Raw genomic sequence first — 26,396 nt, 5'->3', positions numbered from 1 at the left:
ACGGCAAACTGCTTTCCTATCACTTTGTTTTTAGACTCTCTAATGTTTGGTTATCTTCGCATGCAATGATTTGCAGTTTGCACCAAATTTATGCAGTTGCTCAGAGGGCAGATCAGCCACTTGTGTGGCGTTGCTGGTGGGCCTGCCGTGCAACATTAGGTCAAAACAGAGATGGTGGAAAGCTTGTTTACTCTATTGGTGCAAGAAGGAACCGAATTAGAAGAAACACAGAATTAAATGCCAAAAGAAGAATTAATGGACACCAACAAACAGCTAGAGGAGAGACGAGGGTACTATGCATGAGCTTTGGCCATTCCTGCCGAATAAGCACAGGCAAAACCTTTAGATATTAGGTATTTAGGCCACTCGCAGAAGAAATAGGACTTGAGCCTGATTTATGAGGGCTATATTATGAAACGAATAAGCTAACTAATGAGAGGAGTGTTTTAGCTTCAGGGAGCAGGTAACAGTAAAAAGGTGTACACTAAGAACCTTGTAAATCCCGGGTCGTATGGCGGATAAAAAAACTACATGGGTTTGGTCTTGGTGGTCTGCTTTGCTTCGCTAACTGAAAAGATTAGATTCGGAGCATCGGGAACCCCGAGGCTAATGATAGTTTAGTTTAGTGTAGAATAAGGTAAGCAGAACTAGAAGGGAAGACCATCTCTGCTCAGATGGTAACATGTAGGGAAAAAATCAAGCTTAACATTTAGGAAAAATTCCTTACTGATGGTAAAAAAAAAACATGCCTCAATACCTTACAAGAGCTGACCAAAGTTTAGTCAAACAGAACTACCGAGTAATTTTTTCTTGTGGGGTGAATCATAATGTTGATCATGAAGAAAGCTTAGCAATTGTACAACAACAAAAATTAGGACAAGGGACACAGTTTACAGCGAGGTTTGAGACGGCAGCAGAGTAAACAAATAGCTAATGATAGTTGGCACTGTCAGAAGCGAGCAACCATTGGCACGAGCTTTACTAGCAGTAATTAGCACGCAAACAAAAGGCAGAGGAAGGTTAAAACAGCATGATTAAAGGCAGAGAGACTCGAAAACAGCTTCCCTCAGGCCGTAAAATCTGAACCCTCCTATAAACCAAGAACATCCATTTGATTTGATCTCTCTCTCTCTCCCTCTGTGTGTGTCTCTCTCTCTTCGTCGTCTTCTTCAGATAGCAGGATGATGAATGATGACAACGGCGACGGGGTTGGAGTAGAGAGATACGCTTCATCTGGTCATGGCGTGCTGCCAATGGCATGGCACAGCCAGACGGCCAGCTCATATGCCCCGCCGGCACTACGCGACATGGATTCTTTCGCGTGGGCGTCCGTCTCCCGGAGCACGGCGATGACCGGCTCAAGTCTTTTCCCACCGGCAGCGTCTGCCTGCTACGAGCATATTCCGGCCGACTCCGGCGGGCTCGAGCAGGCAGGGCCACCAGACGGGTCGGACTCGAAGAAGAGGAAGAGATCATACGAGGTGATTTGCCTCCTTTCTTTTCTGGAGTTTCTTGTTGTTCTTGAGTGTCGTGAGATGTGACTTTGCGTCCTTACATTGTGAATTTGAAGGATCAAGCGAAGACGACAAGTGCGTCCGCAGATTCTGCAGAGACCGAGCGCGGCAAGGACGTCAATGGTGAAGAGACGGGCCCGGCGCCGGCGGCCGGAGGCACGTCCAATGTGAAGGGAGCCAAAGAAGCCGACGAGCCAAAGGAAGGGTACGTCCATGTCAGAGCCCGGAGCGGGCAGGCGACTAACAGGCACAGCGTCGCAGAGAAGGTACCCACCCTACTTCAAACACAACATATTTCTTAAGATTTTATTTAGGGCTAGCTTGAGATGACAAAATTACATGAAAACTAGTTCGATCTCGATAGAAATCATGAAAAAGGTCTCACGTTTCACACCAACATCGCCTAACCTGATTATTGAAATGTTGTGCACAGTTGAGAAGGGAGAAAATCAGCGAAAGGATGAAGCTTCTGCAGGACCTTGTTCCTGGCTGCAACAAAGTGAGTCTACTAGCACAAGAAAAAGCATACTGGCAAACTGAACTTTCTGTATCTGTAAGATTGGCGAGGAGAAAGTAACGACGAGGTTGCGTTTCTTTGGTTGTGCTTTACCAGGTCACAGGGAAGGCCGTGATGCTGGACGAGATCATCAACTATGTCCAGTCCCTGCAAAGGCAGGTGGAGGTGCGTACGCTAATCTCTCTTTCACGGTGATGTCCTGCAACAGAAAATAGAGCGAAAATGCATTACCGTTCTTCCTTCTTGTTTATGCAGTTTCTAGCGATGAAGCTCTCGGCGGTGAACCCGACGCTTGGTGTCAACCTAGAATCACTCGTCGCTAAGGATGTAAGCAATCACCCACAGTTCTTGCACCCCTCTTCTTGTTTCCAGGCCCTGTTTTCCCCTGTAGATATGGATGAATCCTGCGAAGTACCTGCGTTCCAAACTGGATTTGCATTCGCAACAGCCACTTGACCATGGTGATGCTTCTTATGACAGGTTCTTCGCTTTCCCTGGTCTCCTTCAACTCCTCTCATGGGACTCTCATTCGCTTCACAACCAGGCTTGCTCCAGGGTGATGCTCATGGCATGGCCAATTCAGATATGTTCAGAACATTAATGCAGTCATTCTCCCAGGAGCCGCCAACCCAGGTTTGTAGCTTGGCATGCTTTATGTTGTACCCTCACATATCACAAATATAGACGCTTTGGACTAGCCCGGTCTTGAAAATTCACGTTACAACTATTTTTTATTATAACATATGTATGTATAAACACAATAAAGCTATATTGTGGATATGCTTTTCGTAAGAAATCTTAGCATATGATTTATAAGTTCTCAATCTAAATATTCAGACACATTATTTATAGTCAATGTTTTGAAAGTGTTATCTCATCTATTTGTGATATGGAGGGAGTAACTATAAGCCGGCTGTAACTACCTACTAGTGTTCATGTTTCACCATTCATCACTAAAGCAGTGATCTGATTCTTGAACAGGTCCATCACACACTGAGTGGATCATTCGATGGTGCGGTGCAAATGGTGTATTCTTCAGAGGATCCAAGTATCAGGCCAGAACAGAATCGGTTTCATATGTGAAAGTTCTGCTTAATCGATGCTACAGGTTTCCTCTAATCAGCAGCCGTATGCCAAAGAAATTGCCTCAGTTACTACTTTTGTTGGGAGTGTAATTGTGTTCGAACTGAACTTAGGCAACCGTGAGAGCAAATCTCTGAGATAAAAATGGCGGGATGCGAAACAGCTACCGAAAGCTGAAAAGAAAGGCCAAACTAGATGGAATGGGCATTTTTCTCGTTATGTGAGCAACTCAATTGAAACTCTGATTTCTGTTGGTTCCATGCTAACTTGCCTAGTATGCAAGTTACTCCAAAGCAGGAGAAAGCATGAAACTACTTCTGTTAGAAAAATAGGTCAAAATATATCATGAAGGCAAAGTCCATTTAGACTAATGTAATTCATGTATCTTCTTTTCCTGCATTCATTTTTGTTTTGGCCCCTTCATTCCTCGGATCTTACAGATCATATGTGAAACAGACTAAGCTTTAATAGGAGTACCTTTTTAACTCCCATAAGCAGCCCGGTTCAACCAAAATAGAAAAGAGCCACAAGCACCCAACACGGATCATTTTTGGTTTGTATCTAATGCTTGGTTGATCTTTTCCTTTGCATATATTAAGGTTCGCATTTTTATGTCTGAATGATTCCTGAAGTGTAGTACACTGAAAAACACCCAACGCACCCACTGAACACTAGCAATGTAAGTAAAAATAAATAAATAAAATCATTCGATGAGCTGGATCTTGGATGGTACAGACAGGCCCAGCTAACACATGTAATATCAACACCGTCATGGAGAAGTATTTCTTTGGTTTCATCTGACGTTTTGATTTGCATACACATGCCATAAAATACTGTTCCTTGGAGCTAAGGTCATCTAAGAATTTCGAAAGGCAGCCTGTCAGTAACTGGTGTGCAATTAACGCCCACAAAAGCTCTTAGACGCGGCAGATGATGATTTTGAGGCACCGCAACCATATTATATTTTTTATTCATAAGACCACCCCCTCCAATATGGCAGTGGCCAGTGAGTCTACAGCTACAAAAATGCAGGGCAGCATCAGGAACCCTGTAATGATTTATGGCCAAACCACGTTCTCTAACCTATGATTTTACCCCGGAACAACTAAGTTGAAGTTCTAACAAGGATACCTGAGAGAACTCACACATCAATCTCTCCACGGGTCACTCTCAGGCCTCACTTCAGAAGGCTCAATGACCTCTGTCACCGTGCCTTCAGATGAGTCCGACTCTGTGTTGGTTACTTCAGCTTCAGTGTCAGACCTCCCCCATCGCCCGCCAAGGGCAATTGACATCATCTCGTATATCTTGCCACCCAACTCAGCAGGGCTTTCAGGCTGCACATTCCAAGTAAATAAAAAATTCAACCATTAGGGTGAAGTCATTTTCTGGCAGTGATGGCCAAATGCAGGAGTCTATTTGTTGTACTTACAGTATATCCACTGGAAATCAGAGCAGTCTCATACAATAGCTCAACAGCTCTCTTGGCTTCTGTGCTCTCAGGTTCATTTTTGCAGGCAGCCTGCCAATGGTCATATATATTCATGATACTTGTTGATAACAAAGCTGACTAGCTGAGGTACATCTGTAGTTGTTAAAGTGCTAGGTGTAATGAATCTTACATTCAAGTCCTTGACAATTGGGTGGTCTGGGTTAATTTCGAAAATCCTTCTTCCCCTCATGAACTCCAAGCTTGATGTGTCACCAAGTGTTTGTGCCTTCATAAGTCTGTCAATTTTCAGAAGCATGCATCAGAAATAAGTATAGTGTTCTCCAACACATTTATCTGTTGATGCAGGAATTAATCCCTAAAACCTACCTTTCCATGTTAGCAGACCAACCAAACTTGCCAGATACAAGAACACATGGTGAAGAGCTGAGACGCTTTGATATTTGAACCTTTGCCACCTTGTCACCAAGCTGCTGTTTTACCCAGTCACACAGAAGAGTGTATTCCTGCTTAGTTTCTTTACTGTCCTCATCTTCATCACCTGAAAAAGAAGAGATATACATTATGTGATGGAAATAAGGGTGTAAAAACAAAGAGAGAAACTATCAACCATTCCCTCACCCAATTCTAGGTCCTCTTTGCTAATATCAACAAACTTCTTCTCTTTGTAGGTCTGTAAGTTCTGAATGGCAACCTCATCAATTGGCTCGATTAGGTAAAGTACCTAAGAAGAATAAAAAGTAACGTGAGTCACAGCAACCAAAGAAACAATGAGCAACTGTTGAGATGTCATTATTTAATGTTCATACCTCAATGTCTTTTTGGACCAGCTTTTCCAAGAAGGGCGCAGTCTTTGCACTCTGGAGACTATCTGTAGCAATGTAATAGATTGCATTTTGATTCTCCGGCATGCTCTCTATATATTGATCAAGGCTAATCATATTTTCCTCATTTTTAGAAGTGGGAAAGCGTAGGAGTGGGGCAAGGCGCTTGTGATTTCCCGTGTCCTCAATGCAACCAAGCTTGATGAACTTTCCGAAGCTCTCCCAGAACTTCTTGTAGTCCTGCGCACAAATAACATAGGTTCAGTACCAAGTAAAAGAACAAACAAGGATGAAAAGGAAAAGGCACGGTTCTACCTCTTTGTCCTCTTTTTCGGAGATTTCCTCAATCATATCAAATGTCTTCCTGACAAGTCTCTTGCGCATAATTCTTACCTGAATATTAAAAAACATAAAACATAAGTTACTGCCGTCTGCCAATGTCAGTAATAGATGTAGAAAAAGATGCATTTTCTATCACTTACAATTCGGCTTTCTTGAAGAATCTCCCGGGAAACATTGAGGGGAAGGTCATTTGAATCAACTACACCTTTTACAAAGCTCAGGTATCGAGGAAACTGCAAAATACATGCTGAACTAAGAAATCTGTTTTACCTAAATCAATGAATAGTAGAAATAACAGGAAGTACTATGTTAAGTGGTGCAAGATCATGTACCAGTTCACCATCAAAGTCATCGGAGATAAATACTCTTTTGACATATAACCGGATATTTTTGGTTTTGGGGTTCATTATCTCCTCATTACTAAGCGGTGCCATTCCTGGAATGTAAATAACACTCCTAAATTCCACCTCACCCTGGTAACACAAAGATCGTGTTATACAAAATATTCAATGTCCAGAACAGTTAACAATGTGCTATTTGATGAATTCACTCACCTCTGTCGTGAAGTGGGTGTAGGAAAGAGGATCCAGGAACTCATTGAATGTCTTCTTGTAAAATTCATTGTATTCGGTTTTCTCGATTTCCTTTGGACTTCTCATCTGCATGAAGGAAACTAAATTCAAATATCTACTTTCATTATAAGAAATCATATATCACATGCAATTGGTTTTGGCAGAATTCCATCTACCGCACGGAATGTTTGCAACATCCCTTATATACCACTGATGGCTGCCTTGCGCACACATGGGACTGAACCCAGTGAAGCAGACGGATTTCGTAATTATTACATGGCATATAAGAAATCAATCCTTGTTTGAAGAGAACAAAAGAATTGAATAGCTATAAATCAAAGCATGCATGACAGAAGTTGGAGTGACCAGGAAAGTAGCTGAAGAATTACCCATATAGGCTTTGTTTCATTAGCCAGTTCCCAGTCCCAGTATTTCTCAGTAATGGTCTTCTTCTTTTTCTCTTTCTCGCCCTGTACATGGAAGTTGTAGCAGTTGCAGAAGTAAGTAAAGTCACTACTAAAATTACGGGTACAAGAAGAGATCTTTCAGGATAACTAACCTCAATTGCCTCTTCACCTTCTTTTGGCTCTTCATCCTCTTCAACCTGTGGAGCAAGGTCACATAAGTGAAACAACGAAAAGGTGATACATTGTGATGCAAGGTCAACTCGATGGTACAGAATTAGTAAGAAACACCATCAAGACCCTACCTCAACAGTCCTTGATTTCTCCTGCCATGTATATATGGGGAATGACACAAACTGGGAGTAATTCTTGACTAAGCCTTGAATCCTTGTAGGGTCAGCAAACTCATACTTATCATCAGGCTGCATAAGTAAAAAAGCAAGTAAGCTTTCTGTCACAAAATGTTATCCACTTTATAACAAATCAGGTTAACTTACTCTTAAAAAGAGAGTGATCTGAGTTCCACGGGTAATCAATTTCTCAGGATCAGTCTCTTCCTTGATGACGTAAGAGCTACTGTCAGCATCAGCTTCCCATACGAACTGTTTGTCAGTCTTGGGGCTCTTAGTGGACACCACAACCTGGGACACACATTTTAAAACAATTGAGTACATGTGAAAAAAGGACTAAAGGAGACATGCCATGAAATATGTTTTACAAAGATACTCCCACCGTTCGTCTTTAATTGACACGGAGTGGCATGCACACAGGTATGTAATTAGCTGATGGCTGCGTCAATTAAAGGCGAACAGAGGTAGTAGTATATAAGAGATATTTCATACCTTCTCTGCTACAAGAAATGCTGAATAAAACCCAACACCAAACTGACCAATTAGACTGTTGTCAGACCCAACTTCCTTGTTCTCCTGCACAAAGATTCAGTTGGCATTAGAAATGGCTAAATAACACATACAGTGCCATATTGCATACAACTTGATGATAGATGTATCTAGGAAGGAACTGGAAGAAACAATACACCACCTTGAGAGCCTTTAAAAACTTGGAGGTGCCACTCTGAGCAATTGTACCAAGGCAGTCCTTGAGCTCATCTTTGGTCATCCCAATGCCAGTGTCACTAAAAAATCATCAGCAACCAGTGTTACTAGACACACCAACAGAAAATAATAACAACTAGCGCATTTACTAGAAACACAAACTTACGTGACAGTGATCGTTCCAGCATCTGGGTCCGATTTAATCCTTATTTCCAAGTCACCGCCATCAGCAAGCAAAGCTGAATCGGTGACACCAAGAAAGCGCAGCTTATCCAATGCATCACTCGCGTTACTGAGCAGAAACAGAAACACCAGGTAAATGACATAGCCGGTCATGACATCAAATAAGCAAATTACAAAACAACAGATTTAGATATCGAGCTGCATATCTCGGGAATGGGTTGCTTACCTTACAAGCTCCCGAAGAAATACTTCCTTGTGGCTGTACAGGCTGTGGACGATCAAATCCATTAGGCGGCTCACCTACATGGCACAAACACACATAGCATGTCTCATCAGACAGCCCAAGTACAAAATTAAGCTCTTCCTTGCAGATTTATCAATTATTTTGTCAGAAGAACTATACTACCAGTACATGGTTCTGTCACATTAACTAACTACAGATTATCTTAACTCCAACAACCTACTATTATATATATTGAATAAAGTCCCATGAAAGAAACTAATCATAAATGTGCCGACGCTTCAATCATGTGGAAAATTCAACATGCTCACCTAACTCAAACCAAGTGTCATAATCTAGCAGTTGAAATGCTATAAAACAGTACAGCATACATAAGTACTACCAAAACAGTACAGCATATACAAGTAGTACAACCAAAACCAATGAACTCGCGGCCCCGCCGCTCACCTCAGCCTGGTACTCGAACTTCTCCTCCGCCGCGTCCTCCTCCTCGGTGGGCTTCTCCGCGACGGCGGCATCGCAGCTCACGCGCAGCAGCCTGCCCCTGCTCCTCCCCGCCTCCCACCTCACCGCTCTGGCGCACCTCACCGCCCGCGGGGCGACCGAGGTGAGGGCGGAGGCTCTAGCCGCGCACGGGCGCAGCGCCGCCACCGAGGACGCGCCCAGAGTCGTAGCGAGCGCCGGCTCCATGGGAGAGACGCAGGCTTAGAGAGAGGGAGAGGGAGGGTAGGAGAAGAGAGGAGCGGAGAGGAGAGGATAAGGGGGGTTAGGGTTTTTGTAAGGAAGAAATAGAGGCGGGCGGGCGGACGGGTTTAGGAGGAAGGAGATGACGCAACCAGGAAGCTTCTGGACGCGACTGGGATGGTTTGGACCGTCCGATGGTGAGATGGTGTGTGGGTGAGTTGAAGGTACGTGGGTCCACTTGTCTGTGCGGCTCGTACAGTTTCCTTGCTTAGGTGGGCTTTTGTGGGCCAATATTGCTGCCGCATGGTCTCGAGTGATTTATAGTTTTATACGCCGGCCTTCCGAAGTGTATGGCCAGGCCCACTGAATTGCATCTTCACTCTGTCCAGCCTCCGGGTGTTCTTGTTCCACTTTGATTGATGCCATGATTTTGTTGTGTTTGTGTGCTACGAGATGTCATCTAAGATGTGCTATTTCAATGGGAGTGAATAACAAATACAGTGCGTTCTACAATTTCAAAGGTGTGGATTCCACAACTTTTAAGGACAGATACAAGATACAAGTTCTGCTACCACTTCTCACAGAACCGAATCTTGTGTACAAGTACAACGAGATGAAGGCTATGAGTATATAGGAATAATTGTCCATTATTTACATCTAAAAATGTTACTACCTCTTATCCATATTAAGTGTCTGGGATTTAGTTCAGATTAGCTAAAAATTAAAATAATCCCTAACATTTATAATGGATCGGAGGGAATAGTATAGAAGAATTTTCTTCAACTAATATGTGCACTTTTTTGCATACAAGGACCTCGCATTGTTACCTTGCACAAGAGCCCCATGTATGAATCGTTGCTTCAAGTGACACATGGATGGAGCTACAGAGCTAGGGGAGGCGAGTTGGGGCCATCCCCCCCCCCTCCCTCTCTAAAGGAGCCTTTCATGAAAGACCCCCTAAAAGTATGCACAATTGTCCCCAAACTTTCTAGAAATTGCCTATATGGTCCCTCCAAATAACCTAATGTTCAATTTACCCTCCTCCAATTTAATCTCCATGATTCCATGCATAGGCGTGTCTCATTTGCGCTCGTGGTGCGGATCTATCTCGTACATTGTCTATTCCTCTAAATCTAGGCGAGGGTCGGGCACGGTGCGCGTTGGGGTAGCGACTACATCTTACCCACGCTAGGGGCTGGAGTAAGTTGTGGTACATGTTTTCTCGCCTTGCATATATCGACGACTTCGCCGCCATGGGAGAGGGGTGGCGGTGCTACGATGAAACCACCTATTACACATTGGTTGGATAAAGGAACATGTGAAGCACTTCTACACGCAGTGTGTGATCTGTAACGTTGAATATAGTCATTAGTTATTTCATATGACCGAGTGGGATTGGTTGTTTTATATTAATGTCGTCGTGAGTATTTTACCATGGTGAGTATATATTATCGTGAGTATTTTACTGTGTTGAATATAGTACGGTCATTAGGTGAGTATTTTGCTATGCTCTCTTTACTTGGCCTTAAAGATATGGGCGGAGCTACGGAGGCGAGCTGGGGCCATGCCCCCCCACCCTATGTTGGTTTTTTTTCCAGAAAGTCCCATATGAAATATGCATATTGGTCCCTAAATTTGCTAAAAAAAATGCCTATGCACCACCTTCAACTAACCAAAAGTCATTTGGCCCCTTCCAAATTATTTTTCTGGCTATGTCCCTGAAGTGTGACAAGTGCACTTGTTTACTCTACGGCCTGCATAGAAGGATCCATGTTGTTATCTCGCATTAGGGCCTTTAACATGTTAGGACCGGCCCTGGCTCGGGCTTTGTCGACTTGGGTGCAGTGAGGCCAACTATGGCTTGCACACACATGAATGTGTCGTGGGTCAGTATCGACCTATGGGGATGGGTGACCCAGTGTGCGATGCTGTGCACATTAGACAATACAAAGTGGTAGTGTTCGTGTGAGGTGTCTGTTGGACACGCGTGGTGGTAGACATGAGAGGGTGGAGCTTGTCCAGGTGGTGGTTGTAGTGACCCTAACATACATTCTTGAAACGTGTAACTGCTAGAGAGTGGCTTTGGTTTAGCGCAACAACATGAGAGATGATAGGAAGGAGTCGGGGCAAAATGAGATGGGGCTACGGAGGCCATTGCCTACCACGTGTTAATGGATCTCTCTACAGCCCGTAACCTCAATCAATTAGAAAAACATCGATTTTTATTTATAAATAGCCACCCAACTCGTGGTATAGCTAGCCTACAACATAAATGACCTATAAATCGGTCTTGGCAAGGGATGTAGATACATAAAGATGGACATGAGAACCAACAGGTTGTTGGATGGCTAGAAGACAGTGGCACCCTAGTTCACCAGAGTACAAACCTCATGTTTGACACGTTGGTGTCTCATAAAAAGTGAAATATCCAGTAGTGAGAGGCGATGTTCCCGTCAACAGCGACACACCTGTGGTGCCTTCGTAAATTTGAAAAAACCCGCCGGATCAATTTCGTAAACTCAGTCTCTCGAAGGTACTCATATGTATAGGGTATGCGTGTATGGATTGAGTATATGTATGTATTTGGCCACCAAGTGAACGAGAACAGTGGCGGAGCCACGTTTAGGCAGTGTAGTCAATTGAATACACTGTTTTTTTGGCAAAATAGGCTGAACGAATGCGAAAAATAATGAAAAAATTGTATAAGTATATGTATTTGACTACACAGTTTCAAGCTGACTACACAGCCTTGTTGTCCTGGCTCCGCCACTGAACGAGAAGGCTGGACATCGTGGGAGTAAAATTCACAGAACTTATAAATAAGGGATTTCTATTTTCGTGCCCTCGGGTCCTTAGTTGTGCTCAGTTTTCCCCAGCTCTTTAGTTTTTCCTCAGTTTTACCCAAGCCTTTGTCTGAAACCATCACACGTGATGTAACGGCCGGTTGCCCGACGGTTGACCGTTATCTTCTGACTAGTGGGGCCACGTAGAGCCCGCAAAGACACGTCAAACCATCCATCTATGTTTGACCGTAAGCATCGGTGTATCCCTGACCAAAACGCGCGCGAGTGGGGCTTCGGTATATCGAATGACAAGTGGGCCATGGCGCTGATACAATGGGCAATACACGGGTAGGAATAGATTTTTAAACGGAGCTCTACGAGCGATGGCACGGAGGAGGTGGCTCGCGGGGTGCCGAGATGAGATCGACGCCCACAAAGAACTGCATGAGGCGAGACCGGACGCATTAGATAGATATGAACTAGACGCGTTTAACCATGCAAAGAAGAGAAGAAATGGTCGACGACATCGACGACTACCTCAAAACTTTGACTGACCGTGATCCGAGCACGAACGCGAGCAATGTAGAGAAAACTAGTGTCTCTCCTTTCCGGCGTGTATAGATGGGTGCTAGAAGAGTGTGGTGGCGAAGGGAAAGACCTCGCGGTGGTCTGTGGCGTCCAGCATAGCGGGCGGCGTGGCCGTGCCCACGATGGCGTGCATGCATGTTCGGCATTGGCATCGGCATGTACGTTCGGCATTGGCCTCGGCGGTATCTCCGGTGTGTCAGTGATCGAATGAGGGGACGGGATTGACGGTGCATCCCGACGGTGACCTAGCGATGGCGGCGAGCATAGTCGTTACGACCATGCCGATATCGGCATCGGCATCGTTTGGAGGTCTGTGGTGCTCGAATCAAGGTGAGATTTGTTTCTTGTACGCCAAAAGTGATTTGAAACAAGTTTCGTGTTGAAGGTTAGGTAACGAAAGTTTGTAACTAGGGACCCTTGTAACTAAGCCCAAAATTATACTAGCGCCATGGTGAGGTTCTTTTTGATAGAGCTATACGGTTGGGCAAACTTTTTGACACTTTTTAGATAGGGTTCCTTGTTGTTACACGTATGGCATCATGTATGGCAAATTTGGGGTCATTTGGAGATGTTCGAAAAAATCACTTTGCTTAAACGCATGCCGTTTCGTCTCACTGAAACCATCTTTTCTAACAAGGTGATTTTTTCAACATTCTCTAAATGACCTCAAATTTCATACAGCTGATCTTCTATACATAGATAGATAGATTGTTTCGTTTTTACATTTTTCGAACTTTTTATTTCCCTTTATAATCCCCAATTGATTTTCAGATTTGGTAACAAGTTATGGCATAATGTATGGCATCATTTTCGCCCTAAATTTGAAATTTTGTGAAACTTTCCCTTTTAGATATTCCTTGTTGTTATAGATATGGCATCATGTATGCCCAATTTGGTTAGGTCTCACTCGAAACCAGCTTTTGTAACAAGTTAGGTTTTTTCGACCTTCGAAAAGGGATTTTTTTGCGTGAAAAGTAATGGATACAACAAATCGGTGATGGTTTATCATTTTTTGCGTGAAAATTAATGGCTACAACAAATCGGTGATGGTTTATCATTTTTTGCGTGAAAATTAATGGCTACAACAAATCGGTGATGGTTTATCATTTTTTCGTGAAAATTAATGGCTACAACAAATCGGTGATGGTTTATCATTTTTTGCGTGAAATCGGTGATGGTTTATTATTTTTTGCGTGAAAATTAATGGCTACAACAAATCGGTGATGGTTTATTATTTTTTTTGTGAAAATTAATGGCTACAACAAATCGGTGATGGTTTATTATTTTTTTCATGAAAAGTAATGCCTAAAAGAGTTTATAATTTTTAGCGCGTGAAAATGAATACAGAAAACCGCCCTTTAGCATACTTAGAGAGTGGAAGGTAACCGCCGACAGAGAGAGAGAGAGGGGTTATCCTGCCCGTTAAATCATACGATCAACGGTCGGCGGGCACGATCCGCGTGACATGGGCTAGACCAATCAGAGCAATGTTGCACGTCTGCGAGAATTTGTGGAGGGAGAGGGCAAAGCCGAGTAGTATCAAGAAACCAAGGGCACTCGTATAATAAACAGACTAAGGGATTCAAATATGAGATTTAAGAAATGGAAAATGCGTGTTTTGTACAATGAAACCCATCTTGGCCTACCTCAAACTATTTGCAATACAAATATACATGAGTGTGAGAATTGTGGCCTCATTTAGACAAAGTATGTTTTGGGGAAAGCTGTTTTGGGAAGGGCTTATTGTGGAAAACCATGCACCTTCATAGCTACTAGGTGATTTGAGAAGGCCTTTGAGAAGTGGCAATTTGTGGTAAACTTGATTTATCTATGACTTATCTATGTTTTGAGAACTGGCAATTTATGGTAAAGACTCCATGAGTATGTGCCACTATTTTTCGGAATTTTTTGCACATTAAATGACTCATTTAACTAGTTAATCCCATTTGTTGACTGTACATGTGACCAGCCACTTGAGGGTAAAACTGAGCATATTGCACTAGCCGGTATTAGCACTCAAGGGGAAAACTGAGCACACAAAAAATGCTAGTATATGACTCGAGGTTATATCTCGAGTATATCTAAATTTCCGGGGTTAGACTCGAGGACGCGTGTTGCGGTGCGGAAATGGAAGACGTGCAATTGTTGACGCGTAGACGCGGGTCGCGGTGCAGAAGTCGAAGACGTGCAATCGTGGACGCGTGTCGCATTGCGAGAAGTCCAAGCCGTGCGGACGTACGGCGGTGGACGCGTAGGACGCGGGTCGCATTAACCACCCTCGCCTTTATAGACGCCTCCTCCCACTATCTCTCGTCACTCTCACTCGCCCACGCAACGACGCCTCTCTCACGTCCCATCATCTTCTCCAAAGCTCCCAAGCAAAAAACCCTCTCCCTCTCCCTCTCCTCTGCCGGCGAGATGGACAAGGAGAATGCCAATCCCATCGTCGACGGCGCCGTCGGCTCCAAGCGCGACGCCTCCCTCTTCGACGCCGTCCCCTCAACGGACGTCGCCGTCGCCGCTGCCGGTGCATCGGAGGTTGCTGCCGCCGGTGGCAGTCAGATCCCGCCGGGATTTGACCCCTATGAGCCGGTGCCGTACGTCCGGCCCCCGAACCCCTACGACACCTTCCTGGAGGACCCATGGAACGAGGTAACTACGGTTTGCTTCCTTTTTGTTTCCCCATTCCTTTTTGAACCCTATTTTTGCTGGTGTAGATGGATCTGTAGATGGATGAGTATTGGGCTAATATTTGCGCCGATTTTATTCCATTTTATTTTGATCACTTCTTGATTTCCTTTAAGATTTGGGGTTCGGCCGTTCGGTTAATTTATGCAAGTAATAATTGGATCTCAATCGGTTAATTTATGCAAGTAATCATGGGATCTCAATCGGTTATTTTATGCACTAATCAAAAGATATCAACCGTTTAATTTTGCAAATAATCCGGAATGTGTTCAAGTTCGGATCCGGAATACGTTTCTTTGCCTATGATGAATCGTTGGGCACAAATTTTTACAGGGAGGGTTCAGCGAACCATTGCTATGTACAAATCTGTTGTGCATGAGCTTTGGTTCGCTTACACCTTCCTTGTAGATATATAATCATGCCCACTCTAACTGAGGCTGACTCTGTTTTTCCTAACTTTGTTATCATGCACGTTCATCATCGTTGCAACTCATTCACTCATAGTTTCTGGTTGATATGGATCAGATGTACGGCAGCGACGTCGGCAGCGACGACGAGGAGGAGGACGTCAAGACTCGCCAGTGTGCTGCGGAGGCTGCAGGTCGGCCGATACATCTCCTACTTCGCCAAGGGTGTGTACGAGTGCCCCTTCGCACCGAGGAGACTCGGCGCCACGGACTTCAACCGCCTCGTCACGCATGCCGAGAACATCGGCAACACCTTCCCCAAGGTCGGCACGACGGTGAACGTCTACTCCTTCCGCGCCAAGCACAGAGCGCTCGGCATGCACCTCCGCAGCATGCAGCGGGTGGAGATCTCCGCCGGGCGCATGCCTCCGCTCAAGCCCAAGGCTCCCAAGGGGAGCTGCAGCAACAAGTGGAGGGAGAGCCAGATGGGGTAGGCGGAGTCCTGGACGTGTGCTGCTGCCTCCCATTTTGTTGTTGGGATCCCTTTGTTGTTAGCTAGGGATCCCTTGTTGTTATGTTGTTAATATGATGGTGCTTTGTCAAGAACCTCGAACTTGTTACTATGTTGGCTGCTGTGTATGCAGCTTATTATCTAGGGAGGGATCCCTATTATCTATCCCTATTCTACTATATTTTGTTGGTCTTTGTTTTCTCTATTTACTATGACTGTGAATTTATCGTACATTACCCTGGAGATTTGCTTCTAGATTTAACTACATACATATGGACCAGAGGGAGTACTAGATTTGCTGCCATATTGGACAAACAACGAGGGCCAAAAGACACAAATAATTGAAGAAATAAAGAAATGCAAACTTCTCTAGATTTGATACTATTTTGGTGAAAAGGACAGAGAGAAAAAGGGGAAAAAGGTGCTCTTAATAATGCCAATTTGGGGCCGAGAGAGACAGAACCCAGCTCCTGCTCACGTGCAACCAAACACGGTCTCGTCCTGTCCCACGCGACGCGGCCCCACACGACGCGGCCCCACACGTGACAGAACGGTCAACTAAACGGGAATCCTGCCGTCTGAGCTGCTTCTGCGGGTTTCAAACAAGGGCTTGGGGAAAACTGAGAAAAAACTAAGGAGTTGGAGAAAACTGAGTACAACTAAGGAGCCAGGGGCACGAAAATAGAAATCCCTATAAATAAACCATTTCTTGCTCATACGAAAACATGCATACATAGACATGTGGATGTTGGTCCATATTCAAAGAAAAGAAGTGTTCATCTTGACATATTCGTGGCAACAAAAAACGACACCCATACATCAAGAACTCAACACTACCAATACTATGTAAACCTTGACTTACTTCAGGTTTACATTTTACCTCACAACTGTAATAAATAAAAAGATTAAAAAAGAGGGACGAAAATTAAAACACGATCGAACCCTTTTATCGTAGCGTTTCTTCCATCCAAAGAAAAAGTCATGGAGAAAGGAAACAAAATAAACATGAACCCGGCGAAGGCTTTGCATGTGGATGCGAAGTAGGCGCCCGGCAGAGGCAGTCGTCGCCTCGTCGGTGGTGGTGGTGCCAATGACCAGCTACACGGTGCACGGGGGCGGGGCCTTGGCGGCGGCCGCCCTCACGAGGGAGAAGGTGGGCAGGGGCAGGCTGCTGGGCGGCGGCGCGAGCGCGTGCAGCAGGTCCTCCACGAAGCCCCGCGTCACCTGGCGCTCCAGGTCGTCCAGCGCCTCCGTGACCGCCGTCGCCGCGGGAAGCGGCGCCGCCCTCTGCAGCGGCTTCCTTCGCTGAGCCCTCGGCGGCTCCTCCGTGGACCTAGGCGTCCTCGGCTTCTTCCTCTTGTACTCACCCGTCCTCCTCGGCACCTGATCCATGACCATCCCGGCCGGTGTGATATGGTTTATGGCGGCCGGACGAGGAGGCAGAGTCGACGTGCGGTAAGGGAACGTGGCTTGCTTGTGGATGGTCACGGGCGGGCGGGGCGGGAGGCCGGGGTGGTTGGAAGGAAGTGCAGGGAGTGAGTTGGAAGAGTAGAAGGTATACGGCGCGTATATGAATGGACCCGGAAGAGGAGCTGGGGAGTAAGGAAAGAAACTGTAGGCGCTTGGAGGCAGCACCGGCGAGCTCATCGCGAGCCTCCGGCAGCCTGCGCCCGCAGCCCTCCGACGGATGTTTTGCCCGCCTGCTGATCGGTCGACGAGAACATTATCCATCTCTGATCTTGGAGGGAGTAATATACGTGCACCGCTACGCAAGAAAGAAATTCTGCAAAAGCAAGTTGCTCAACGATGGTCTGGACTTTCAACTACTGTAGAAAAGATTGAACTTCCAAGGATTGATAGAGAGGAAATCAAAGTGAAGATGAAGAGATCAACATAATGGAAAAGAACTGGTAGGGTACTGACTCTCTAGAGCAGAGAGGCGGCGCGATCGCATCCGGATCCGGACGATGGATTGGAGCCATCGCCGTGCCGCCTTTTATAGAGAGAGTGAGAGGCTCTGTTGACCTGCAACTTGCAAGTCTTCCCCTCTCGATCTCTCTTGCACATGTCAAGCAACCTGCATAGTTTTCAAGGTTTTCTCGTGCAGAACGGTCGACCATCTCCAAGCAACTTGCGTGATTTTGTTAGAATAAAGCCACCGACCAGTACGGCATGGCTGCGTCCCGACTCGACCACCCATCACCCTGCCACTATCCAACAATAATGGCAAGATCGATCGTGTAATGTAATGACGCTGAGAGTGGGCCGGAATCTATCGTGGCCCCGCATGGAATTGTGCTGGGTCGGACAGCGCCACACGATCTGACTGTGTGGATGTAGGGGATTCCCAGCGGTGGCAGGAATCTGGCGGGCGACGAGCATGTGCGGGGGAGGCGACCAAACCGACCATTCCGTTCTGGCCGTCGGATGGGTATCCTTGCTACGCTGAGGTCCATCTGACCGTTCAGTACCACGCTCTCGTCTACATTTCACGAGGCTACTTGCGTCGCACTCTTACCATGTACACCAGCAAAAAAATACTACTCCCTACGTTCCACAAACAAAAACTGAAATGTTAGGTTTGTCCTAAGTCAAAATATTTTAGGTTTGATAGTGTTGATAGGAAAATATATTAACATCTATATAGTACCAATTTAGTTTTATTAGATTCATCATATAATATATTTCCATGCTATATAGATCCAATGTTGTACTGAAACATTTTTCGTTAAATCTGATCAACTTATAGAAGTTTGACTTAGAACAAACCTAGAATTTTAAGTTTTTTTTTTGAACAAGAGAGTATATTTCAAACGATAAGACGTTGGACCAAAGAGCATTCGATGTCTAGCGTGAGAGTTGAAGGTCTGGCCTTTTATAGGTTGTACCTGTCAATGGGCTTGCTGAATACATTGTTTTGGAAACTCGGCCTTTCTTTAGGGTGAAAACTCAAGATTTTCGATCGGGCCATGACAATGCTTGTGGATTGTTTCCTTCTTGGATGTGTCGTTTTTGTAGAACCTCTTTTGATGTCCGGGTGTTGTCTTTGCTGGTGGTTAGAGTGTTGATGTTGCGAATGTTTTAACGCTACGTCGAGGTCTTTGTTTCATATTCTATATCTCTATTTTACTTGGTTGTGTACATCCTTGATGTCTTTTGATATCTTGGTGCAGAGCTAGGTGTAACTGATATCTTCGCAATATTTATATATTCTCCTTATAAAAAAAGAGCATTCAATGTTACGAGCTCCACTCATTGTAACACCTTGGGTCATATGGTGGAGAAGTCTTTTCTAGTTGGATCTAGAGACCATATTCCAACAATGTCAAACCACATCAACACTCTCACACAAAGTCCAAGTAATTTTGAATAATTTTAAATATTACGACGATAATTGTGTGTATTGATACAATAACCTATGGCAATATAATCTTGTTTTTTTTGCATTGAATCCATTGATCTTTTTCTCTATTTCCATTTCTCTGTACTATGTCTCAGATATTTGTATCTACAACATGCATTTACACATCTATTCATTCACATGCAGCATGTAAGAAATATGTTTCCTCCATGGATTTCCAATATAATTCAATTATAACATTGGCCAAAGGGGGATGGGCCCCTCCCTTTGCTATCTTTTGTTAGGTAGAAGATGAGACCTCTCCAGCGGCAGTTTAATACGCGGTAGTCAGTACCCCGTTTAATTTAGTCGCACCTGTGACTCGAACCCGGGTGGGCGAGCTCACCACAGTGAGTTCAAGACACCAATCCAGTGTTTGGTTCTCAAGTCTTCAAATATGAACGCGAGAGGTTTGGGGCTACTTGTGGTTATTGTTCCACATGTGGTGAAAGCCGACTTGTTGAGCTCATATTGATCCTTCCGGTGGTTATGAATCTGTTGAGAGAATATTTTAGGCAAGAAGTAGTACTATTAAAATAGATTTGCGGAACAAGCTATCGAATATGTGGCTCGGTGACTTGATGGTGGGCCACACTAAGAGAACTCTTTCAAGTTTTTGGTCAAAGTCAAACTCTTTCAAGTTTGACCAACTACATAGAAAAAATGTCAACGTTTGTAATCTCAAAGCAATATTGTTAGAACCAACGTGGAAGATACTTTTATATTGTGTGCATTTGATATTGTAGATGTTTATGTTCAGCTTTCCTATACAGTTAGTCAAACTTTAATTTCTTTGACTTTGAAAAAAAAACTATAATCCTTTTTGGGATGGAGGGAATACTACAAACTAGAAGGATACCCCGCGCGTTGCAGCGGAAATCTTCTAAAAAATTAAATTGTCTAAATGAAATGGTATAATACATATGCAATATTCATTGTCTATAGAAGTATGCAATATTCAATTGGTCAAAATAGTTGAGATGCTAAATTTAATTCACATTATTTTTTTATATTTGATGGCTATAAAATAGCTATGTGGACATTTTAATCAAAAAAATGGTGACATAGATAGCATGCATGTAAGGATACATCAATAATGAATGTTAGTGGGGATGACATGGATATTTGATTGGTTAATGGAGTAGATGATGTGGATGGCTTGCATGTAGAGATAGACTAATATTAATTGCAGTTAGTGTGGTTTTGCTTTATAAGAAGTATAGATAGGAAGGGCTTCCAACATAGGAAAACCACCAAGGACGGTACGTTGATCAGTTTCAGCATACTACTGTTTCACTATCTATTTATTTTTCCCATGCAGGTCACTTGGTATGTAGCCCACATTATCATTTTGCAGGTTAATTCTGCTTTATAGCAGCTTATCAAGGTACCTCATACTTTTTGATTTTTGGTTGTTGTTATTAGGTCTAGGGGGTGATCAATGTAGTTCGGTCCTATGATGTATTTTATGGATTTCTGGGGTTATCGTATTCATTTTATGATATCATTTCACAAATTTCCTAGGAAAATGTTAATTTGGGGAAGGGGGTCTTAGAAATGTGAAAGCAGTATGTTTGGTTTCATGTATTCGACAGAACGTGCATTATGCATGTATGTTTGCTAGTGGTGTTGTAGTTCTTGGATTCAGATGACAAAATAGCATTTGTTCAGTTCAGTTAATTTATTTAAGAGGGTAAGTTGTGATGCAATAGCAACCAGAGAGTTTCTGGACCTAGGCAACAGAACTGTTGAGGATGAATTTGAAGCTGCTCTTCTCCTGTCCAGTCCGCCACGCGCAGCCAGACCACACGCGAGGAAGGGCAGTCCAGGATCAGGTGCATCGTGCAAGGCGTTCTCTGACACTTAATCTGAAGCAGGTCGTCCGTTATGATGCGTTCTCTTAACCGAAGCCAGAGAAAGATTTTGCACTTGGGCTCCACCTTAGCCTTCTATTCTGAGCTGATTCCAACCGACATCTATAGGCAGAGGACGCCGAGCACTGAGTTGGTTCAGTCCATCTCCACTTAATCCTATCTCCCCCTCAGACAACTGAATATTCTGCAACCTGATCCAGAGAGAAGTGTATTCCCGAAGCTGAATCTGGCAGGAAATCCGTTGGCAGCCTGACATCCATCGCTCTGCTGTCAATGCTGCAGTTCAGTTAAGTGCTTTGTTCGGGTAAGCTTGCTAGATTGGGCGTTAGCTCGGCAGGAGAGGCCATGGAGCCAGCGGGGAGAACTGTCATTGACTGTAACTTGCTGGAAAAAATTGTGTCGTGCAATCAAATGCTGCAAATTCATGTGGTTTAAACATAATATGATCCAGAAAGACACTGGTTTAAACATGATGTGATCTATAAGACATACGGAGTAGCATTGCACATTTGCACTACCCGAATCCAAACCGAATTGATGTGTTCCCAACATGACATGTCACTAGGATATGCTCTCAGGGACAACAAAAGGCTTGGCCTCGCAATTGGTGATTACGCGCAGGCCTGTCTCTATAGGCACAAACAGGCAAACACAAATGATATCTTCCCATGATTGCATGCCTGAAATGATCTTGGATCAATATCACAGAGGACACTGTTAATTATGCTGCCCTTTGCAAAGAAGCACATGATTGACCAGTGCGCATACATGGATGCCATCCAAGACAGGATCTGGACGGTCTGCTATACTGAAGAGAAGCATTCTAGCAGTCGATTTGACACATTTCTGTCTGTCAAGAAAATCACTGTTTCCATTCGAGAGTTGCACCTATGCTCACCTGATACTTGCAAGCCGGAAGAAAGCAGGAAAAAGTGCCATTCTTCGTTTAAAAACTAAAAAACAGAGGTACTAGTATATACAAGACAGAATAAAGCTCAAATTGAGAGAGCTGCACTATATTTCTCTGTTGCTGTTCATGATTTTTTTACGATCCCCGTCACCAAGAGCACACAAACCACTGTTAACTGATATCCGACGCAGGAAGGAAAAAACAAAAGTTACTACAACTACATCTAGGACTGACCTATGGAAGGCTCGGTCTTTCGAGGAGGGTCTTTGAAGCAATCGACATTGCACAGCCCCATGGATCTAATCATCTCGCCAAGCCTGCCAAATATTCACACGAATGTCAATACAATGCAATGTGAATTGCCCCTCAAACAATTTTTGACCTCAAGAATCATCGTTATATAGTTTCTGCAGATCGGATGATTGTAAATAGTGTAATTCTGCCTGATGGTACAAGATAGAAAGCAGAGGGAGGACCAACCTGTCAATGCTTTTCCTTGGTTTGTCTGTCTGCTCGTTTTCATCTATCGTCGCCCTCTCAAATGTGTCGACACTTCTTCTCCTTGATCTCTCTCTCCTGTCTGTGCTGGATCTTGATTTTTCTCTGACGCCTGTGCTTCGCCGGTGTTTATCTACATGTTCAGTGCTCGGACCAGGAGGCTGTTCATGCCTGGAGCTCTTCCTCGATGGCTCTAACCTTTGCGACGTCGTCCAAGGAGCCTCAGAAAGAGCTCTATCGGAAGGTGTTTCGTTTTCAGCTGGCAACTTCTCAGTGTTAGCTGGTGCTTCTTTTCCTATAGGCAACTTTTCTATAGCCGACATAAACTTCTTCAGATGCCTTATGTACACTGGGAAGGTCTCCAAGTTACAGTGATCACCGCCCTCAATCCACAGAGGTTCATACTTCTGTTGGCTAAGCTCCCATAGACGCTTTCCATGGGAACAATCGACGACATCATCATTTGTGCCCTGAGAAGCAAAGGAAGAAGATCATCAAGTTTAGTTACCTGAAGATATGCAAGATGCATATAACTACAAAGCGTGGATGCATACACATTTCCAACTTACATGAATTACCAAAACCGGGCATTTGACACGGGGGATTTTCTCAATGTTCTGCAGCGAAACAAGTGTTTGGTTAGTGTAGACAAAGCATGTAAAGTTTTTCAGTATTTCTCTTGATTGTTCCGCCAGTAAAGCATACCTTATATATGTCAAACCAGTATGTTTTCTTCACAGAAGAGTACATGACACGCAGGCCAGACAGTATGGGGCTATGCAGAACAACTGCTCTTATATGATGCAAATGAGCAGCTAAATCGACAGTGGGACCACTACCAACAGACTGACCATAAAGAACAATGTCTTCTCCCCTAGTCCCATATACCTCCACAAGGCATTTGTATGCTGCCTCAATGTCAGCAAAGGTATTAGCTTCACTTGCCTGAAAATAGAAAAGAAAGATTCTTTCATAATAATTTACATTTCTAACCTTGAGATAAACAATTGGAAGCTTGTCAGAGAAACAATTGGAATTAGCCCAATGCAAGAAGGTATCCCTGAACCAAAATACTCAGGTAGGAATCAGATTTGCGGCCTCTCCAATAAAATGGTGAGATCAAAAACACCAACCCAGTAAATGATTCCTAAAGATGACTAACGAGAGCAGAGCAAAAGGAAAGAACATTAATTGGAAGAAAGAGAAGAAAATATTATTAACCTTGCCTGATGACCGTCCATAACCAGAATAATCGTACCTGCGTGATTGAGGAAATTATTATGAAGGAAGTAAAATGAGGTGTGGAGTACATCAATGATAAAATTTGTCATTAAAAGTTGTAAACAAGACTTGCTAAGGCATCAACGAGAACAAATGCTAACATTGGATCACTATTCAAATGTAGTATCTAACATGTTTGAAATATTCAGTCTTTACACAAGTCAAGATGTATATGACATTAAATGATAAAGAACCATTCACACAAAGGCTACCCAGTTCACTAGTCAACAAGGCATGCTACAAAAGACAAAAGAAGATCAACAGTTTAGACGTCTGTTAAAAATGGCTGCAGCCAGCAGTAGTCTTTTCTAAACTGCACACCTCGAACAAATGAAAATCCGACAGAAATCATGAATAAACCTCACAGGCCCCACATCAAACTGTCTGTCTTAAATTAGGCATCTAATTATTTAACTATTGTTAACAGTTAACTGAGGGTAGGCCACCTGGAAAGGTGAAGTACTTGTTAATTAAGATCTGATGGTAAGTTTGGTAACTGAAATCATTTTAAGTCAATTATCAAGTATAATTCCATCTATGACGGCATCTGCATAAGCAATACAGGTGGGCACTGCCCAAAATTATTGGGTTTTCATCAATTCTGGCATTGATCTTATGGCTGTCTTAATTTGGGATGAGTGCATAGGCATGCTCATAATCTTAAATGTTTGATCAAACTTTTTTGCCTCTAACTGCAGCTATATCCCCTCACCAACCCAAGTTCTATTATAAAATTCGGCATTTTCCCTCCCCAATCAAAAAACATACTGTAGATACTAATGTTCACTGTATTTGCCCGTTTTCCTAGACAAATTCCTGGGTAATTTACGGAGAGTGGACCTGCGGCTAGTTATTAGAAGGTGCACGCACAATCAACCGGTTACTTAAATATAACTCGGAGGGCAGGATTTATTTTATCTCCAATTCTCTTACAGCTCATGATAAAGAATAGGGATCTTGGAGCATGGCATGGGAAAGCATTCTTCATTTGTACAGAACAGAAACTGGCTTACTATATAATTCTACTGACTAGTTGGCGCTGGATGGAAGAAATAGGATATTAGTCCAAATACGGCTGAAATGAGCATACTTTAATTTTGAGGCCCATGTTTAGTCCTGACATGCAACATGCTGACACCATTGATCATCATTTCAGCTGGTTGGTTGCAGGTAACGCCGTAATGGTAAAGCAGATTAAAACACACAGAGCACCAACATGAGCTAGCATATACGCAAATAGTACATACTATTGAGGAGTCTCTAAATAAAACCAGTGCATATATAATAACCAAGAAAGATCCATACGATCAAGCTTAAAACCACTGTTTGCCTTGATAAGTTGATAGGCAAGCAACAGCATTAAGCAAACTTAGTGGAAAATTAGGTGAAAGCCAAACTTGGGGTCCTATAAACAATTCCGTAGGTACTACACTCATTGAGGAGGAATCAGCTTCAATAGAGTAAAGAAAGATCTTTTCCAAGTAGCAACATCTTATATATTAGTATATGGTATGAATATCCTAAAAATAGTATTAATTTCACATACTAAATAAACTTATCATACTATTGTATTTTAAGTTATAATCCTAGAAAATGGAATTTAATGCATACCACTTATAATAGCCAAAATAATTAATTCATAAGTGATCTGAAAAAATAGCAAAACAATAACTCACAATTCAAATATAGAAATCCTGCAAACTAAAAAAAATCAGAACCTACAAACCGACATTCTATTTTGATGTTTTTCAAAGGCATCACTATCAGCAATTTCAACACAGAAGATACGCCCATTATCAGCTGACTGAGCGATCAAAGCAGAGCAAGTGATGAAAGGAACACTTACCCCATGACGTTGACGTGGAGGCGAGCGCTGAACTCGATGAAGAGCTCATACATCTTCCCGAGGTCGGCGGCGTTGCCGTGGGAGTAGAGCACGGTGAGGCTCGCCTTGGGGCACCGCACGTACATGGCGATGATCTCCGAGCCCCGGCGCGTCCGGACCCGACGCGCCTCCACCCCTTCCCTCCACGGGACCCCCGTCATCGCCACCCTAGAAGAAATCTTGGCCGCATCGCTCTGCGACACCACCGTGACCGTCGCCGCCGGAGCCGCACCCGACGGCGGCGGCTCCTCCTCGTCCACCACGCCGTACGACGGCGGGTCGGGCGGGAAGAATGCGAACTTGGCGGCCACCGAGGACGTCACGCCACCCATCTCCGGTGCACTCAGGCCTCCGACTGCAGCGGCATTAGGGTTTAGCTCCGGCCAGGGGAGGTGGAGGCGGCAGAGGAGGGGCGTGTCCGTGGAAGGCGGCTTTGTTTCGGGGTGTTTAAAAGGAAAAGCTCGCCGCGAGCGCGTAGGTGATATTTGGAAGCACGAAGTTAGCTCGGGGGCTGGGTTGTCACCGATGGAAAGCACGAGGGGTTTGTCGGAGGAAGAGGAATGGTTAACGGGAACCGGGGAGGCGGGGAATTAGGCGGAGGAGTTGCCGGGAGAATTAAAGGAAAGAAGAAGAGCGTCACGTGACCCTCGGCTGGGAAGCACGTGACCTCCTGGCTTTACATGGGACGGGTGCACCATTTTC

The 26,396-nt window shown here is 44.1% G+C and overlaps 4 protein-coding genes across 5 annotated transcripts; 1 reads left to right on the top strand and 3 right to left on the bottom strand.

Moving 5' to 3' along the window:
* The first annotated feature begins 1,181 nt into the window (after positions 1 to 1,181).
* LOC124651526 (transcription factor bHLH49-like) lies at positions 1,182 to 2,487 on the top strand. The gene is made up of 5 exons (XM_047190608.1): positions 1,182 to 1,481; positions 1,571 to 1,780; positions 1,948 to 2,013; positions 2,128 to 2,196; positions 2,287 to 2,487. The coding sequence occupies exons 1-5, from the start codon at positions 1,182 to 1,184 to the stop codon at positions 2,485 to 2,487; spliced, it is 846 nt and encodes a 281-aa protein (XP_047046564.1).
* Positions 2,488 to 4,045: 1,558 nt separating this feature from the next.
* LOC124671333 (heat shock protein 90-5, chloroplastic-like) lies at positions 4,046 to 8,890 on the bottom strand. The gene is made up of 19 exons (XM_047207746.1): positions 8,633 to 8,890; positions 8,171 to 8,244; positions 7,928 to 8,053; positions 7,748 to 7,841; positions 7,549 to 7,632; positions 7,204 to 7,347; positions 7,012 to 7,128; positions 6,862 to 6,906; positions 6,692 to 6,772; positions 6,285 to 6,389; positions 6,063 to 6,203; positions 5,871 to 5,963; positions 5,704 to 5,781; positions 5,374 to 5,628; positions 5,186 to 5,288; positions 4,934 to 5,105; positions 4,737 to 4,842; positions 4,547 to 4,636; positions 4,046 to 4,451 (listed from the first exon to the last, which is right to left on the bottom strand). Exons 1-19 carry the CDS (start codon positions 8,873 to 8,875, stop codon positions 4,263 to 4,265), a joined length of 2,340 nt encoding a protein of 779 aa, XP_047063702.1. The 5' UTR covers positions 8,876 to 8,890; the 3' UTR covers positions 4,046 to 4,262.
* Positions 8,891 to 16,944: 8,054 nt separating this feature from the next.
* On the bottom strand, positions 16,945 to 17,577 carry LOC124651514 (WAS/WASL-interacting protein family member 1-like). The gene has a single exon (XM_047190597.1). It carries the CDS (start codon positions 17,575 to 17,577, stop codon positions 16,945 to 16,947), a length of 633 nt encoding a protein of 210 aa, XP_047046553.1.
* Positions 17,578 to 22,100: 4,523 nt separating this feature from the next.
* On the bottom strand, positions 22,101 to 26,026 carry LOC124682125 (alpha/beta hydrolase domain-containing protein 17B-like). 2 transcript variants are annotated; one of them, XM_047216880.1, is made up of 6 exons: positions 25,656 to 26,026; positions 23,750 to 23,786; positions 23,234 to 23,473; positions 23,098 to 23,145; positions 22,511 to 22,998; positions 22,101 to 22,347 (listed from the first exon to the last, which is right to left on the bottom strand). In XM_047216880.1, exons 1-6 carry the CDS (start codon positions 26,024 to 26,026, stop codon positions 22,254 to 22,256), a joined length of 1,278 nt encoding a protein of 425 aa, XP_047072836.1. In that variant the 3' UTR covers positions 22,101 to 22,253. The 2 variants fall into 2 exon arrangements, with proteins under 2 accessions (XP_047072836.1, XP_047072841.1); XM_047216885.1 differs by lacking the exon at positions 22,101 to 22,347 and having other exon boundaries at positions 22,766 to 22,978; positions 23,088 to 23,145; positions 25,656 to 25,873; positions 25,955 to 26,026.
* Between the last annotated feature and the right edge of the window lie 370 nt (positions 26,027 to 26,396).

Source organism: Lolium rigidum, chromosome 1 (assembly GCF_022539505.1).
Source record: "Lolium rigidum isolate FL_2022 chromosome 1, APGP_CSIRO_Lrig_0.1, whole genome shotgun sequence".
Taxonomy (NCBI): Eukaryota; Viridiplantae; Streptophyta; class Magnoliopsida; order Poales; family Poaceae; genus Lolium; species Lolium rigidum.
This window is presented reverse-complemented; position numbering and strand designations above follow the sequence as displayed.